At 44.1% G+C, this 18,801-nt stretch overlaps 1 protein-coding gene across 1 annotated transcript in view; it reads left to right on the top strand.

Moving 5' to 3' along the window:
- itga8 (integrin, alpha 8) overlaps window positions 1-18,801 on the top strand; it is a 37,953-nt gene that overhangs the window by 16,470 nt on the left and 2,682 nt on the right. The window contains exons 14-25 of the mRNA XM_062400248.1: window positions 3,586-3,631; window positions 3,805-3,912; window positions 7,682-7,737; window positions 8,152-8,309; window positions 8,404-8,535; window positions 9,346-9,413; window positions 9,946-10,093; window positions 10,769-10,861; window positions 13,872-13,951; window positions 14,421-14,501; window positions 15,709-15,814; window positions 17,377-17,535. Coding sequence (XP_062256232.1) covers window positions 3,586-3,631; window positions 3,805-3,912; window positions 7,682-7,737; window positions 8,152-8,309; window positions 8,404-8,535; window positions 9,346-9,413; window positions 9,946-10,093; window positions 10,769-10,861; window positions 13,872-13,951; window positions 14,421-14,501; window positions 15,709-15,814; window positions 17,377-17,535 — 1,235 coding nt within the window. The remainder of the gene's footprint in view (window positions 1-3,585; window positions 3,632-3,804; window positions 3,913-7,681; window positions 7,738-8,151; window positions 8,310-8,403; window positions 8,536-9,345; window positions 9,414-9,945; window positions 10,094-10,768; window positions 10,862-13,871; window positions 13,952-14,420; window positions 14,502-15,708; window positions 15,815-17,376; window positions 17,536-18,801) is intronic.

The following is an 18,801-nucleotide window of genomic DNA, read 5'->3' as shown; positions in this document are numbered from 1 at the left end:
TGTTTTTTTTGCCTCCACTCATTCAACCCCCTTTCCTTTTCATTTTGCTATAATAACAGATTTCTTCATTCCACAAACAGGATATCAAGGGAAACGCACACACACATGGAACACACGCAGGTTCACATGTGCGGCTTGTGATCAGTATCACTGGCGGACGCAGAGTGTGTGTTGAGCCTGTGCCAGGCTGCAGGTCAAAGCTAGACCCACTGCAGAGATCCTGAATTTAGAAACATTATAGTAAATACACATCAGGGGTTTGCAGGTTGAAACTTCGGCTGGTCTCGTCCCTTTGGGAGGAGGAAGTGAGGTAGAAACTCACGGGTGGTTGAGCTCTCAGCCAACACACACACACACCATGTAAAAACACACACACACTCCCAAATGTGTGTGTGTGTGTGCTCGTGTCGTCTGTCATTAGAGAGCTGGCTGGCGGAAGTGAGACACGTACACACATGGCGTGTCGTTAGCGGGGTAGTAAAGTCACACTGTTCAAAGGAGCCAGCGATGTTTGATCAGCATTATGAGAGGAGTGCACAGGCGTCGGGGGGAGACCTGCTCGAGCTGCAATATGCTCCCATCCACGCTCAATGTCATTAGTCCACTGCAGGAGCATCAGGAGAGAGAAAGGTGATGATTAGCCCCTGCTTTTAGCTTTAATTAGTTTCCTCCAGAGATTAGGTCATGTATTTGTTCTTTTTATAACTTTTGACTTTGAAAGCTAGGCGTTACAGAAGCAACACTCAGAATTAAATTCAATTAACCTAAATGAAGCAGGCATCTTTGGAGGCACAACTGTTTCTTGCTGATGCAGTGGGGGCCACAAAGCGGCTGGAGTTAAGGTTAGGGTTTGTGCGTGGTGGTAGGGGATCAGATTGCCTCAGGGTGCATTTTAGGTTCAACCGAGGGGTCAAGGGTCAAAACTGACAATGTTTTACCTGTCAATCACAGCCGCCTGCTGAGAGAGTTACAGACACAGAGACGTGTCAGGGTCAGGGATTTGGGAGTGTGTGGTGGTGGGAGGTCACTTGGTTGGTAAGTAGGCGTAAAATGTGTTACTGGGCTGCGTCACAGTATTTCAAGCGCCTTTTCATCTAAAGTAAGCAAAAGAAGAACAGTTTCTTGTTACCTCATCATTAGTTATACACACCAATTGTGCCTTTAAACAAAACCTTCCTTATCAAGCAATCCAAAGTAAACTCCCGATGATTTGAACGGCCTATTCCCCTCGTCTGCAGTGTGAAAACTATACTTTTCATTACTGTAATGTAATCTGAGTGATTGAAATGTATGTATAATCGCTGACAGGCTATTGAATACCCTTCTAATAATCCCAGACATGCATTCAAAAATCAAGTAAAGCTCCTTTCCTCTCCTATAAGCACCTCTTTTTCCTCTGAGTGCCATTGACCTTTGGCCTTTCATCAGCAAGACCTTTCGCCTGCAGCCAAACAGGCAGCCAGTGACAGCTTGACAGTCTGTCTAAACTCTGGATGGAGGTTGTGTTTTCACAGGCCGGGACACACCACCGTCTAAAGCAGCTTAGTTACCGACACCATACCTGCATCAGTGAATAGAGAGTGCACAAGCTGGTTTGTCAGTCTGTTTGTGTGAAGGGGGATCGGTTCGTTGTGCCTCCCTGCACACACGCACGCACGCAGCCTCACATCAACAGGGGCAGTCAAGCTTTCCTGTGTGTAAGGAAATGGGATTGACAAGGAAAGGAAAGTGGGCTGTTATTTGATTTAGCCCTAAGCGCAGCCACGAGCACGTGCACACAGAAACACACACACAAACACACGTCTAACCCCAAAGGTGCCCTATCATCAAATCAGTCTCGTGTCATGCAGTAGTTTTGAGAGCAAACACGAGAGTCGGGATAATGAGCAGAGAGACAACCCCTGTATTGAACAGACCTTCAGAGTTGTGGCAGGAGTGGAGTTAGATTTCCAGGTTACACAACTCCAATATCTGGATGAACGGAGGAATTCGGCCTGGGAGCGAGGAGGTCCCTCTCTGTCTCTCTCTCTCCTTCTGCTGAGAGTATACCTTGCCTCTGATGGCTTTAACAGATTTCAGTTTGAGGGCCAAGATCTGCAATCCTCTGCCCTCCTTTTCTTTCTATTATTTCCTAATCTCCTCCTTCTCCTCCTTCTCACCCTCTCCTCCCCTTTAACGTACCTCTCCGGCTGCCCAACAAAAACCCTTTCTCATCGCGGGACTTTCCAGACAGGACATACACACAGTGCCACACACACTCAACGCAGCGACACGGCACACCCCAGGGGAAGAGGGACCAGGGCCTGAATGTTTAAATGTTGTGGTTTCAGGGGAACTCTGACTGCAGCCAAAGGCAGAAACAGATGTGCCTCTCTCTCCGATTCAATTAGTCCCTTTCTTCTTGCATATGCAGAGGAGGAGAGACACAGCAAATGACAAGCACAGTCTGCGAGAGAACATTTCCCCAAGCTTAGCGCGCAGGTCTCTGAAGCTGGTTACCACAACAGTTCCTACATAGCTGTTCCTGGTGCTCAAATGATCATCTGATAACAAATGAGCTGATGAACTTAAAAAAAAGTGCCAAACACTCCCACTTCTTATATGTCGTTTTTTTATGTCAGTATATAACTAAATAAACGATTGACACACACTCAGGTCATTTTTTAAATAAATTACAGATTCATTTATGAAAATAATCAGAGCTGCGGCACTGGTCGTGTCTTGCTGAGCAGCATGGGGTTGATCAGTCTTCCTCGGGATCTGCCAACTTGGTTTTCCTTCATCTGCCAGTGCTGCCTTTTATCCATTAAGTGCCTCTCGTCAGTTTCACATTGTTTTAATCAGCATGTGTGTTCATATATTGCGTGTGTGTGTGTGTGTGTGTGTGTGTGTGTGCGTGCATGTGGCTTTCATTGGTATGTGTCGCCTGACCGCAGCCATTAAAAGGCCGGCTCTATTTTAAACCCCTAGAGCCAATTAAAAGTGTGTGTCGATCACAAAAGCCATGAAAACAAATAAAAATCATTATATAGAGGAGATGTGTAGCTGCTTACGATTAGGAGAGGACTGTTGCAACGCGGGCTGCTCGGAATTGTTGTTGTTTTGCCAAATGTGATTAGAGTGACGTTAAATATTTTAATGGCACTGGAATGCAACGTGGGGTCCATGTCTCGCAGCACACATCCACCAGTATGAACAAACACACACACACACACACATGATGCACTTACAATGTTTGTGAGTTAATTTGTTAATGAATTTAGTCTGAACCGGGTCACGTGTGAAAAAGAAAAGCATGATGTTATCAGGAGGTTAATGCTATATCACAGTGTGTGTATGAGGATCTATGTGTAAGTGCACATGCGTGTGTGTGTGTGCGCGCGTGTGTATCTAATGTGAGAAGTCTGTGTTTGATGGAGATTTCTGGAGACCTTGAAATCAGTCCCATCTGGTGCGTTCTTTGAAGCTCTCAATTTCTCAGCTCTCCCCTCACTCTGTCTCCCTCTTCTCTCTCCCTCTTATGCTCGCCCTCTCTCACTCTCTCTCTCTCTCCCTCTTCTGCTCGCCCTCTCTCTCTCTTCGCAGATCTGATAGTGGGGGCGTTTGGTGCAAGCGAGGTGTCGGTGTACAGGTAAGAGGGAACAAGGCTTCTCTTTCTGAAGTGCGTCTCAATGTGCAGACATGTGTTTTGACATTTGTGATTCTTTTTTTTGTGTTAAATTTCATTAGACACTCCCAAATTCTTGCACTCAAGATTGTTGTGTGTGTGTGTGTGTGTGTGTGTGTGTGTGTGTGTGTGTCCAGATCTCGAGCTGTAGTGTCTGTGGAAGCTGCACTGACCCTGACCCCCAGGATCCTGAACCCTGACGACCGACAGTGTCACCTGCCTCAGACAGACATCATGGTCACCTGGTAAGAGGAGGACGCTTATATAAATATATATGATAATAAACAGTGCTCTTCACATATTAAACATTATCAATGGAAAACTTTAAACCTCTCATTTGTGTAAACCAAACCAATATGACATGATGTTCTCAAAATATTAATAGATATTGGCTTTCAAAGTTGGAACAGACAAAAGATGTAAATACTACATTAGAAAAGAGCACTTTTAGTCAGTGCTTCTAAATATATAGTTATTACCTCATTTTAGATTTGAGATTTGGAAACGCATCCCCGTGAGTGGACACTGTTATCTACCCACCTGGAGTGTGTGACAGTTGTTAACTTAGCCTGTTTATATTATTTCTAAAAATGTTTCAGTGCTGCTTTAATAGTCTGGACTGAAGAGACATTTTCCATTTTCCAGACCTGATAGAATGAGAAATGAATGTATCCGGCTTCGTGACTCAAGCTGACTCAAGAACACCACTCTCAATTAAAGCGAAATGCTTTCACAATAACTCTATATTAAACTGTTCCTGTAGCTCTTCACCACAGTCGACAATTTGACGTAACTTTTTCCAGCTGTGTGTTGATCCGCCACTTCCGTCTGGCAATGCATTGTGGGATCAACGAAAATCACGCTAAAAAAGAAAAGGGATATATTTGTGTGTATATAACTCTGTATGTACTTCTATGTTTGTGAGGAACAGTCTTAGTAGTAGATGTTAAAGATTACGGACATTTCTCCTCACGAATGTTAGGTCTGTTTGAGAGTTATGACCTGGTGTAAATGTTCTGTTAAAAGTCAAGTTTGTGTATTGTGTGTAAGCGTTCGTGTGCGTGTGTGTGTGTGTGTGTGTGTGTGTTAATAACTTAGTGTAGTATAATGTATAGACTTTCACAATCTGCCAAACGTGACAAATCACCTCTGTGTTCTAGATGTCTGCCATCGGCCTGAGGTCTGTTTGTCTTTGCGTCTGATGCAATAACTGAAAAATCCCTCTCATAAAACCTGGAAATACAGATTTATGGGACTCTGCAATTAATTTGAAACTGCATAATTCTATTTTGATTACATTATTGTTCCCGTGGCTTTGAACAGCCTGGGGGTGGGTTTAGTCGAGGGGAGCGCGTCTGAAGTCTCCCGCTGTTTCGCCACAGCCTTTTGCTGCTTCTCACTTATTGTGCATGGAACCGCTGCAGGACTGTTTGGACGGGCTAAGTGTGCTCGGCTAGTTGCCATCACGCCGTCTGCGGCTGTGTGTGTGTGTGTGTGTGCTGGAGTGTGTGAGTGTTGGCGGAGAGCGAAAAGGGAAAAGGGTTTTGGTCAAATTGAAAGAGCACTAAACTGTGGAATTCTGTAAAAACAAAACTAAAGCTTATTTAAATAAACCACCACGAAGTTTGGGTTAGAGGTATGGAATCAGATAGGACGTAGGAGACGCACACCCACAGACACACACACACACACTTGCAGAGGGTTAAACAGCCGCTCTCAGAATTAAGAGATGTCTGAGACTCTTGTGTTTCAGAGGGGTAAAGACTTTTTGACATTTCCGTTGTTTCCCTGCGGTGAGAGCTGGAGAGAGGCATGATGGGAGGTGGCCCCAGTTTGTGCCTCTCAAGTCTTACCGTTACATTCGAGTCTCAGGGTTAAACATTGGGTTTTAGGAAAAATAATTATCTGAGCATCATTGAAAAACCCAGGTCTTCCAACAATACTGGTCACTATCCCGAGGGTATAGTTCCACAATCCTCCAAAAAAACCTTCTCACCATCTGGTTGAAAAACTGCTCGATGCACAGAGAGTTTCATTACAGATGTGGAACTCTGCTTCTATTTTTCATAATCCAAGCAAATTATAATTTAACAAGAAATCCTCTCCCTGCCAATGTGAACTGAGATCACTTTTAACATTTATATGCTGATACAAACTTTTTTTTTTGCTTGCGTTTTACAGAAGGTGAAATGATATTGGTTATTTCTGGCAAAACAGTTTAGGAAATACACTCAAGAAATGGATTGATTGAGGACAGTGGTTGTAAAAAAATTTATTCTGTTTACAAAATTCTGGAAAATCCTTCCGAACAACCGCAAGTCTTGTTAAAGCGGCAATAAAATCGGTGCTTTTATAGTATTCTACGATGGATCAAATGATAATTACTGGTTTGTATGTTGAATTGATCACACATGGTCCAACAATTAATTCAAACCAGCTTTGAATTATATCTCTGCTGGTTTTTGGGTTCACATCTTTAGGGTTTCGATGCTGCTCTGCACCAGGAAACAGAAAACATAACGTGCTGGTGAACATAGTGAAGCCTTTAGGAGCGAAAGAGTCAGATATTAACCTCAGAAGTCAATAGAAACCAAAAACTGTGCTTAAAGACACTGAATATTAGACCTACATATATCTGGTGACCAATGTGTCTACTACTTTAACTTAAGGTGATAATATGTTAAGATCATGTTCTCCAGCTGCCTCCCAAGTTGACAAAAAAAACTGTTATTGCAGGTTTAAACAACCTTTACGTTTTTAAAGATCAGATGCTCTTTTACTGTAGGAGTGGTGCAAGGGGAGGGACAGTCCCTTAATGACCAGTCTTAAATTGAAAGTTCCCACTCACTAAGCGGACCCGTAGTGGGGGGGAGGGGTCTGTGTGTGCGTATTTGCAGGGAGGGTCGGCTAGAAGTGCATAGGGTGGTGGAGCACAGATGCATTTTGGGGGGAAATTACATACAGTAACGAGCAAGCAAAGGGCCCGAGCTGATGTCAGTAATATGGGGGTAATTTAGGTGCTACACACACTTGAGTTCGACACATAGTGCTTATTAGAGTCACGCTTGAGCACGCCCGTCCGAGTACACAAAACGTGCGCACATGCTTCATCGCAACACATATTAAACACACATGAAACCACCTGTAGAGGTTTAAATGACTTAGGGGAACAACTATTAGAAAAAGAAACCTGTAGTTTATCACACACACACACACAAGCTCACATCTGCAGCGCACGTATTTAGAGCTCATCACCAGTGTTGTCATCTAATGGGCATTCTAATGATTAACAAACACAGCAGCATCCACAACATCTGCAATCTGGTTGTCAGGGTCGGTGAACTGTAACCAAACAAAGTCATTTACCTCGTGCCTCATATTGCTGAGTGGTCGGTGGCGAAGCAGGAGGCTCTAATTCTGTGAACTTCCTCAGATTAGTCGATATTAAGTCGCTTTCCTGTTTCGTGATTAAAGAGGTGATAGCACACAAACACATACACACTTACGCATACATCCAGGCAAACGCACATAAATAGAGGAAATGCACAAATGTTGCCCAGTCTCCCATGTCTGTTTAATGGATCCATTGTCCATTGGGTCCTGGGCATTATTTCCCCTCTGTCCCCTGGAGCACAGGAAGGAAGAAATGCCTTGCTTATGGGCAGTTTATTTAGTTAGTTAGTTATATGTAGTCTGGGGTTTTTCTTTGTGATTTTGTAATGTGAGACGAGTGGAGTCAAAACTAACTAAATAAAAGAATGAAATCATCGGAGCTTTGGGTGGGGTCACAATTCTATTATGATATGATATAATGTATAGGCTTATAGATATCCTATGTATTTTCCACAAAACTCATGCTGATTATGTTTAGAAATATATACATACGATAAAAAGAAAATAGAAACAGAAATGAATGAAAACCTAAATTTGCCATAAGCGATACAGACATAGCCATCATTCTCAATCTTCTCTCTCTGTTTGTTGTTCTTTCCTCCTAATTTCCTCTTCCTGCAGTCTGAAGGTGGATGTGTGTGCAGCAGTGAGCGGCGTGGGGATCCCCAGCACTGTGGGTAAGTGGCTGTGCACAGTGTGAGAGGGAGGGGGGGACGGGGGGGGGGGGAAAGCTCAGTGGGTGGGACAGTGCAGTCACAGTTGTCGGAACCGGCTTCGTCAGACGTCTCGTTAGATTTCCCCGCTCGGAGTCCGGCTGCTCTGCCACACCGATCAGAGCGGGGGACAAAGAGAGGATGGAGGGTGGGAACGGGGGGAGACGGACCCAGTAAGTGGAGGTGTGAATTACATTTTCCCACTGTGTAACGATGCCTATATGGCTCTCTATTATATAACCAGTGGAAAATCACATATATGGCCCTGCAGCAAGCTGACGCACACGGTTTAGGAGCAGCCTCTTGGCCGGAGTTTCTCACTCACTCTTTCACTTGTCCATCCATCTCCACCTCTTTACCATTTCCTCCTCGGCCCAGACCTGAGAGCGGAGCTGCAGCTGGACTGGTTGAAGGGCAGCAGAGGGGGAGTAAAGCGAGTTCTCTTCCTGGACACCCAGCAGCCTCAGCACACAGGGATCCTAACGCTGGGTCGGAGCCGCCCACGTGCATGCCTGAGCTACACCATTTACCTGAAAGTGAGCAAACCACTCCCGAATGAAGGAGATTTGAATTTTGTTCTGTGTTTCAAAGAGGAGCCGGTCACACATTTGTTATCATTCCTCTTCACAGGAGGACGAGGAGTTCAGGGACAAGTTAACTCCCATCTCACTGGCTCTGAACTACAGCCTCGCTCCTCCCCCACCGGGACAGAACCTCCCACCTGTCCTCAACCACTACAGCAGCACTTTCCTCCAAGAGCATGTGAGTATATTTAACATAAACTACACTAACTATTTTTCTGTTAAAGCCTATTCTGTGCATGCAACATCAACGTCTTGTTTGTCCTTTTGTCTTCATCTGGGCTCTAAAAGGGATAAAGAGTGTTGTATGCTTGGCAAATTCTTGATTGAGCCTATAAATGACAAGCTTTTTATCAATTAAAAAAATGTCTGCCTTATTTCTTAGCTTTTTTCATGTTCAACTTTTCCCAGTACAAAGATGGTTTATATACTCAGTACTTTTCCAGACTTTTTCAATCAAACACACATATAATAGGGAATCCCCGGCTCTACCCAAAACATAGCTTTTGACCAACTTAAAACTTTGTATTAGTTTGTTTTGCCAGATGTGTATGTTTAGTCTTTATCAAATTATGAACGTGTTTTCAAGCATTTGCTTTATATTCAACATTATTCGTCACTTGTATTCCAGGCTTTCATTGTGTGTTGTAATGGAAACACATGACACATTCAGGTAGTCAGAGTACCTATAGATAAAGGAGATTACACCAAACCTGACTTCATTCTGAAGCTGGGCACAGTGTATATTGTCTGTGGGTGCAGCAAATAGCCCGAACCCATCAGCAGCAGATTCATTTCGCTGCCCAAGACCTGGACAACATAACTCTTTACACGTGTGTGTGTGTGTGTGTGTCTGTGCTTTTACATCACCTGATTCCTGGTGTGTCCCAGTTAGGTTTTCTTCTATTTGTCATGATGATACCCAGGGTATCTTAAACATTTCCTCATGATGACCCCCTCTCCCGTGCCCCCTCTTCCTCTCTCCTGCCAGGCCTACATTCTCCTGGACTGCGGAGACGACAATATTTGTATCCCCGACCTGCAGCTCTCCGCCAGCATGTAAGACCGACACACAGCCACGCCCTCTGACCTCAACCTGTAAACACCCTACACTTCAAATGGCCAAACACAGACACACATGCAAACACACACACACACACACACACCCGGGCTGAAGAAAGCATGTCTGTTATCCTTCACACAATGAGCAGAGTTTACACCGAGGCTATTCACGTTATAGTTCCATGTGTTTGTGCATTAGCCTCGTCTCTAGTGTTTCCAGCTGTACGACATTGCCATGGCAGCGTAACACAAACATCCTGTCACCCTGGACTGACTGACACATGCACATTGTTGGGGTTATTGTTGGGGTCAGGGGGGATCACATTCTTTGAAGCTGTGTGAATTAAACCTGAAGTCCAATTCTCAAAATTGCATTTCACCAAAAAACACAAGACAGATGATGTTTTTTTTTTTATAAAGCCAGATTTGGTGTCTAATTTTCTGTGTCCTCTGCATGACTGAAATACTTTCTTTTCTCTTTTTACATTGTTCTCCCTTTCAAATTTAACACACACACACACACACACAGGGACCGCTCAGAGCTAGTGATTGGAGATGACAATCTGGTCATGTTGACCATCACTGCGGTGAACCGAGGAGAGGGAGCCTACGAGACAGAGCTACACACACTGATACCACCAGAGGCTGACTACATCGGGGTGGAGCGCAGGGTGGAGGTAAATACACACACACACGCACACACAGACACACGCACACAATTTGTCTGCTTACATCTGGTTTGGTGTTCATGTTCATCAGTGTGGATACTGGAAATAGACGCATTAGACCGAGGCAGTTCTCTCATCAGTGTTTGAAGCGTGTACCAAGTGAGCATATAGCAAAAGGAAGTGAACTATTTGAGGCAGCGTTTACAGTGCGACATCACTTCCTGTTGTGTTTGGCGTGATTGTGGCGAGGCTATCAGCAAGGTATGCTCTACTGGAAACCGCCCAGAGGACCTTATTATGATTTACAAGCTGCATTAGTGACCACGGAAGTGGAGAGGGTCAACTGCTATGTGTGTGTGTGTGAGTGTGTCTGTTTATGTCCGTGTGTGTGTGTTTGCCCGTGTGTGTGCGTTAATGAGTGTGTAATGGGGCTGCTTGATTGATGAGGTTGTTACTGTCAGATCATTCATCACTCCACCTCACCCTGCATTCCCCCACCCTCCTCTCCCTCATTCCCGCTTTTCGATCCCTCGCTCCCTTCCCCCCTTTGATGCTGTTACACTTCCCTCCCTTTTTTTTTCTTTTCTTTTCCCCTCTTGACTCGACCTGCTCCCTGTTGTCACTGTCATCAACTTTTTCCTTATCATCTCACCAACTGTCCTCCTCCTTCTTCTTCTTCTGTAGTCTCTGTCTCAGCTGAACTGCGAGTACAAGATGGTCAACGATTCCAGGATGGTGGTGTGTGACCTCGGGAACCCGATGGTCGCCGAGACTGAGGTGAGTTCTTACCCGAAACACCACTTTCAACCATCAACTCAAAGAGCCTGCCACTGTTACTCGTCAGGTTTAACTCGCACTGACTGATGGCTTCCAATGATTACTGATCATCACCTTGACCCTGGTTCCACACCCCCCCCCCCCCCCCCCCCCCCCCGAGTCCCTTGACATCGCTTCACACTCACTTTGCGCTGCACAAGTGTGTGTGCAGTGTGGAATAGTAGTCCGTGCAGCTCGCGGATAGCTGACACATGCAGGAAACCACTTTTGTAAAGTAAAGAGTGGGGCCTTCCGTCATGAGACTCCAGCACGTTAGTGCACGTATGTGTGTCACAAAGCACGTCAAATTGTGTGTGTTATTCGAGTAAGTGTGTGGGAATAGGGTGAAATGTTGGGTTTCTCTAAAGGTGTCAAGGCCACCACAGAGGTGTGTTGGGGCTCTGGAGGTGACACGCAGCGTTCTAATAAACCAATTATGTGGTCATGTTTCACCGCTGGGGGGAGGGGCACAAAATGAGGCATGTGAAAGGGACAAGTCATGTGCATGTGTGCATCTATGTATGTGTGTGTGAGTGTGTGTGAGTGCTCCACAGCTGTCCAGATGTTTCCCATATTTAACTTGCCCCGTTGGACATTCAGGAATCCCAGGGCTTATGCAGAACATACCGTCATGTACCCCATACAGACTGTGGTCAAAATGTGCAGCTCAACAATTCTCATTATTGAAGTTCAGTCCTTGTGCCACATGACACAGCTGTTGTGCCTCCCTCGGTGGAGGAGGTACAGGCCTGCAGGGAAGCTGTTCTTGGCTTCAGTATTTGGCTTCAGTATCGTCTGCCTGACTTAGTCTGGGATGCTTTTCTTTCTGTCCTGGTCTTGATCTTACTTCAGATGTAGCTGAGCCACATGGCTGTTACTCTACGTCAAAGTTTTGATTGTGATTGATAACAATCAAAAGACAATACCACGACTACGAAGCCGCAGAGTGTTTTTAAACGGTGGAAGTTTTGACCTCAGTCTTATCGATGTGGTTTAGAGTCAGTGTGCGAGAATAGCTCAGCTCATTAGTGCGGTCCACATTGCACCGAACTGTGATGAGGATTCAATTCTTCTGTTTCTATCATAATAACAGTGGCTGCATGATCATTTCAGTGGAATCCTGTTTTAAGGATAAGATTATATTTAAAAGTACATGATGTGTATTTAAATCAGTCAAACATTGTCCATTGCATTTAATTTGAAGATTATAAATCTGTACATATCAATAATGGACAAATATTCTCATTTAAATTGGGATTTCTACACCAACATTCCTACATTTAAAGTGATGTTATAAGACTTTCGCTGAACAGTTGACCATTGACACACAACTATGGGATAAGGGTAAACACTAGGGATGCATGATCCTGGGATAATGAGAAACGTGATTTTCTTCCATAGATTGAAGTTCCCACTTCTCTTCCGTCATCAGCAGAGTTTTCTTCTGGATTCCTTTCATTGTTTCTGCTGCTGTCTCTCATTCCCTCTCTCATGTCACTTCCATTTTTTGCTACTCTGCATCACGGGAGGTACATACCGGACCAAATTAATCTTTAGTAGCAAAACACCCTGAACAACTTACAGAAGAACGATCTGCTGTTTCTTTTTCTATACATACAGTATGTCTCACTTTACGTATCTTCCTTATAAACACCCTTAGGCTGCCATAGGTTTTCATTCTGCTCACAGCCACAATAGTCTGTTGACTTTTAATTCATCCCAACTGATACTTATATGGTTGACAGAAACTACAACAATACCCATAGAAACTTCTCAAAACCACAACTTCAGCCGAGACCAACTCTGTCAGTTTTGTTTCAATGAACCATTGTTTTTAAAAAACGTGACGAAGTACGCTGCTTGTGGTGAAGCTTTGCAGCTTCAAGGAGGTAATAGGCAAACACTGACTGCAGTTGTGTATTCAGCCATATTGTGGTGCAATGATAATTATTTGGAATACACTGTGCGTACAGATCAACGGTGGGGTAGAGTTTGACCACATTGCAAAAGTACTGAGAGAAAGTTTCTTTGGATGTTTTGATGATTTTTCTGCACCGTGAAAATGTACCATTCATTGTAAAAACCAGGCTAAATTCAAGCAGGCCACAGCTGCTGGTCTCTCTCTAAAGAACCAAACTAAAGCCTCTAACAGCTGCCTTTTAAACCAGGGTGGAGGGTTAGATACTTAAAACACGGATTTTAACAGTCATAGTTGACCTCCTTGTTCCACTGCCTCCTCAGACATCTTAGGTTGTCTTCCTCTTCCTCCTCCTCCTCCTCCTTTCTCAGTATCACAGCTGACAGTGACGTCTGCTCCTCTCTCTGAACAACTCATAACCTTCTCATTTGGTGTCTGTCTCCTCAGACGTCCCCTGCCAGGCTTTGTAGTCCCACCACACACACCCTCACCCCCATCCCAGGCCCGTCTTTTGAAGTGTTAGTGCGAGTCTGCATGCTGTCATTTTCCTCCCTGGACCATGTGTTTGACCTCATGTTCAGCAGAGCTCAGACACACACACACACACACACACACACACATGCACGCACGTACACATGCGCACACATACTGTGTGGCGTTGACAAGCACACACACACACACGTGCGCTGTCGTCGTACGGTGGATGATGAACCAAATCCTGCACATGTTCTGAGTTACCCTGGAGGACATGAGATCTAAACTGAGGAGAGACAAGCAACTTAACTGTAGCTTTAAAGTGTGTGTGTCTGTCTGTGTTGTCTGGATTTGTCAACACAGACACACACAGTGACACAAACATGATCTCCCGCCTGTATAATAACAGCAGAGGATCTAGTTAATGGGGGTTTTAATGTATATTAGTGGAGAGCTCAAGACGTGATGTGGCTTTTGATGTTCGGATGGATCTTAACTCTGCTCTTTTTTCCCTCCCTGTCATCTCTCTGCCCTCATCTTTCTCCCGTCACGTGTGCATTTATCCATCCTCCTGCCCAGCTGTCTGTCGGTTTGAGGTTCGCTGTGCAGAGGCTGGACGATGCCGGACCGAAAATCAGCTTTGAGCTACAGATCCACAGGTGACACACCCACCGACAGTCACGCATGCCCCCCCCCCCCCCCCCCCCTCAACCGCCCACTCACACACACAAAGAGCTGTTTTTGTCTTTCTTCTAAGACACGTACATAAGTTCTGCGTCTGCCCCCCGATCCTGTCACTGTCTGTGGTTTGATGAAACTAGCTGCAGCGACAGGGGGAGACAGACGTCCACTGTTCACTGTTGCTTCATTGTGTTCGATTCGACACAGAACGTCACTAGACAGTACATCAAGCCCATGGCCGGAGGAATTCCTCATGGAGTCGGCTAAACATAAAAACGCAGCTCCATCATGTGCTTTTCGGAGATTTTGATTTCACTCGTATTTCAACGCAGCCCCCTCTGTAATTTGTTTTAAGTAGACACAGATTGTAGAGCCCAGTCAGAGTGGTGTGTGTGTGTGTTTTATATTATGCTTTACTTTTATTTAATATAAACTCCCTCTCTACAGCTCCAACAAAGATAACTCCAACAGCAACCCGGTCAGTTTGAATCTGTCCATCGTTGCCAAAGCTCAGCTGGATTTACGTGGGTGAGTCCAGCATCTTCTGCATGTGACACAAGAGAGTGGCGTCTGCACCAGGAAACGGTGACATCATGCGTTGTTGTTGTCAGATAAAACTGATCTGGTTTCAGTCTCAGCTGGTTGGTGTTTGCAGGACATCACTTCGCCTTTTGAATCCACGGAGCCTGTTTATATACAGATGGAAAACAGCAGGAAAACATAAATATGAACTAACCGTGTGCACATGGGATACGTAGGAATATTTGACATGAACGTTGATGCCCATATGGCCGGCGACACACACTCACACACGCAATAACACACACTTCAAAGCATGGAGCCTGGCATGGCGTTGTTTGGGTGTGGTCAGTTCTATGCACCCAGGCAAAAGGGGGACCTGGGATGAGGGGAGATGAGGACATAGAAGTTTGTCATGTGAAACTGCTCTGACCCAGTTATCTCAATCTAGAATTTAAATTTCAAATTTCAAATCCTACATCTCCATTTTTATATTGCTGAAATCTGATGGGACTTGTCCATCTTAAATTTGGATATTAAGATAAGTTTAAGATGTAAGATTTTAAACCCATTTAGCTTATAAACATTACACCACTACAGGCCAGAAAATCTTCAGTTTAGCCTTGTTAAACGTATTAGAATCAGATTTGCATCAGCTAAATTTTATATATTATTAAATTAAATATGAAACCAAACTGGCATTTTAAACATTATTAGTATGTATACTATGAATGATAGAATTTGCTCTGTAAATATATATATATATAACATGACAATTGTTAAAGGATAGGCTCATATTTTAAAGTCAATCCTACCATTTCACTGTATTTCTGAAATGTTGTGTGGTCATGACCCTTCTTGGGACCATAAAAAAAAAGCCATAATAGGCCCTTGTTGGTATATTTCAAATAAATGTACTCTAAAGCTCACCTGATCAATCAAGATACACAAATTAAATATGAAATCATTTCAAAGTTCTAACCCTTTGTGTTTTACTCCTGAGTCCTGGTTGAAGGACACAATCTGGTTGTCGGTTGAAGGCTTGTAACACAGTAAATAAGGACTACATTCAACAACCAGTGTCTGTCATAGCGAGGCAGATGAACGGTTACAATGACCAATTACAGCTGTCAACACTCAGGCAGAGAGTTCGTTACGATTGACCTGTTCATGTGCATATGCTCCAGTGTCACTGAGCTGTTTCTCCTCCCTCCAGGGTGTCTCACCCCTCTCAGGTGGTGCTGCCATTCCCCCGCTGGGAACCCAAAGAGAAGCCTGTCAAAGAGGAGGACGTGGGACCACAAGTGACTCACATCTATGAGGTAGATGGAAGCAGGGGGTCTGTGTATTGGTTGGTTGGTTGGTTGGTTGTTGTTATCAACATTGTGAGATTGGAGATTTGTTCCCCAGGAAATAATTCATGGATATTGATGAAAAAAGAGCGAGGCCTAGGGGAGAGCGTGGCCTAGGGGATAGAGCGGGTGTTTTTATGCAACAAGAGGGATGCTGGTTCGAATCCCACTCTTTCCCATCTGCATGCGTCTTTGGCAGGATACTGAACCCCTAAATGGCCCCTCATAAAATGTTGAGTGTATTAAAAATGTAAGTTGCGTTGGACAAAAGCGTCAGCTAAATGACATGTAATGTAAATGTAATGTAAAAAAAATCAGGCATACATTTAGGGGACTGATATCTATGTGTGTGATGTAATTTGATGCAGCTTGTTTGCAATTTAAGGGGCTGTTGGGCCTCGGCAAAAGAATGTGCTCTACCAAGTGCCGTCCTAGTTTAGTTTTTCATGCTGGTGGATAAAAAACTTGTCTTCACGTGGACTGCTAAGATGAAAAAGCAGAGAAATAGGTGTGGGACGTTGTTAAGTCGGCTTCAGCAAGAGGGGGTCGCTGTAAGGTGAGGTAAAGAGAAACACTCAACATACAAAGTAAAAACCAGTAGCTCTATAAAGAAAATTGGGCTCTGGCTGATCAAAGGTCTGTAGCTCAGGAGTAATTACTGGTGGGAAGGAGGGAAAACAAGAGACAAGGGGCTGAAACAGAGTAAAGATTAAGGAGCAAGGCAAGAAGAGAGGAGGAAGGAAGGGGGGAAAGGTTGATCTTAAAAATGGATCCAGTGCAATGAGTAATAATAACTTAAAGGAAAAACAAGGTCAAACAGCGGTACAGGTAAATAGATAAGAGGGAGGATGGCAGCCAGACTGGCAGCAGTTTACAACAGGGGGCGTGTGTTTGAATGCGTGTGTGTAAAGTACATGTGATTTCCCTTTGTTTTAAAAAGTAGGCTGCTTCGTGGAACCGGAGTGCGGCAGTGTCTGGCCCGTCCTGCAGCTGATAATGATTTTCATTTGTGGTACTTTTTCCAGTTGGCAGCTGCTTCTAGTTAGAGAGGACAGAGTTTTCTGCTCGCACAGAATTCCTGCCCCGCAGCACCATGGATCATGTCCTGTTTGGAAGACTTGGTTCAGTGTTAATGACCGTGTGTGTGTGTGTGTGTGTCTGTGTGTGTGTGTGTGTGTGTGTATGAGGCTATGTGTGTGTGTGTGTAAGATAGAGAGAGAACACCAGGTAAAAAAAGAGGACTTATTGAATTGATGGTTCATTTAGGCTCATTATTCATTCGTCCTCATTTCGATGAGGGACGATGAGCCGAGCGATGCTGTAGGTTTTACTTGACGGACGGCAGCATTAGTATTATCTTCATTGAAATACAGGTGGCCTCTGTCATCATTCCACAGTTGGTATAACCTGATTATAGCCTCAGTCGCTTGAGACCTTGTAATAATAAGACTGAGGAGAACACAATACTGACAACTCTGCGCCCCCTCTCTCTCTCCCTCTCCTTCTCTCTCTCTCTCTCTCTCTGTCTTCAGCTCCACAACTCTGGTCCCAGCAGTATCCGAGAGGCCGAGCTTCAAGTCGGCTGGCCGTCCCGTTTCCGTGAGGAGAACCTGCTGTATGCCATGGAGATTCAAACTGACGGACCAATTAGCTGCCGGACGAACACCAGCCTCAACCCTCTCGGCCTTCAGGTAACATGAAAACATGTGAACGTATACACACTCACAGAAAACAGCCCTATTTCAAGGCCCACATATATAACTGTGGATCTACTCCTTTCCTTACTCACTCTCAAAAACCAGCATGCCCACAGCTGTGTCCAACTTTTATTTATTTCATCGCTGGAGGCTGATTCTTCCCTGCACTGGTCCATCATTAATACCCGTTTATTTTAAACATAATTGTACTCGTTGTTCTGGCTGCTCTCAATGTTCCTCTGCCAGCTGGCTCGAAACGAGGAGGCTGGATTATTACGCTCATTAAAAGAAATTAGAGCAGGAATGGATATCTATGATGTCATCCGTAATTTGAAAAGAAAACATGCAGTTATTTCAGAAAGTGTACATTTAGCCTATGTCGGAATATGAAATACTACCAAGGTATAAGCCTCTATGAAAACAAAATGAGTCCGTTCCGTACATGGTCAGAGGTCAGACTTTTTTATTTCATAATTCTTTCTGATTTGCTCGACACTAAAACGTTTAAATAAATTGTTGGTCAGACATATTGAGTCGTTTGAAGATGTCACTTTGAGTTTTGTGTTTTTTATTTTTCACATCTCTTCAGCTAAATTATTTCGCAAAAAAAAATGAATTAGAAATAATCCCCAGCTGCAGCCCAAATGAAAAAGCTTTAGAGGTAACTTTTACAGAAACTAGCTTGATCCCCACCAGCGTCCCACCTCTATCTCTGTTCTCTGTGAGCCTTGACTGGAGGGGATTCCAGTTATGCCGTCGTGTCTCTTGTTGCTTTCAGCTTGACTGTATAAGCTGCAATGGAGAAATGAAAATCTCTTCAAATCCTCCTTTCATCCAAACACTTTTTGATCCGATCCCTGAACGTCATTGGGTTTTCTCAGCTGCAGATTTTCTGTCATTTTATTGTATCTTGTAAAACATCTTAAACATCTTACGTTTACAAGCATACTCTGTCCTCATGTTTACTACCTACTTCTTATTTACTGTCATGCGAACCCATATGTTAGACAGACTTTCCTAAACCACCAGTACATGTTTATCTGCAGCTGACAAATAATTATCATCATATGGCTAAACACATGTTGATCAGGAAATTAGTAAAACAACACAAAGGAATGTGAACATTGGAGCAACTACTTCTTTCATTGTTTTACATTTGATCCTTTCTTCTGCTTAATGTTACGTCTCTATACCTTTCATCATGTCACGTCACGGTCACGCTACATCACGCTACGTCACGCTACATCACGCTACGTCACG

The sequence above is a fragment of the Platichthys flesus genome, chromosome 11 (assembly GCF_949316205.1).
Source record: "Platichthys flesus chromosome 11, fPlaFle2.1, whole genome shotgun sequence".
NCBI lineage: Eukaryota > Metazoa > Chordata > Actinopteri > Pleuronectiformes > Pleuronectidae > Platichthys > Platichthys flesus.
This window is presented reverse-complemented; position numbering and strand designations above follow the sequence as displayed.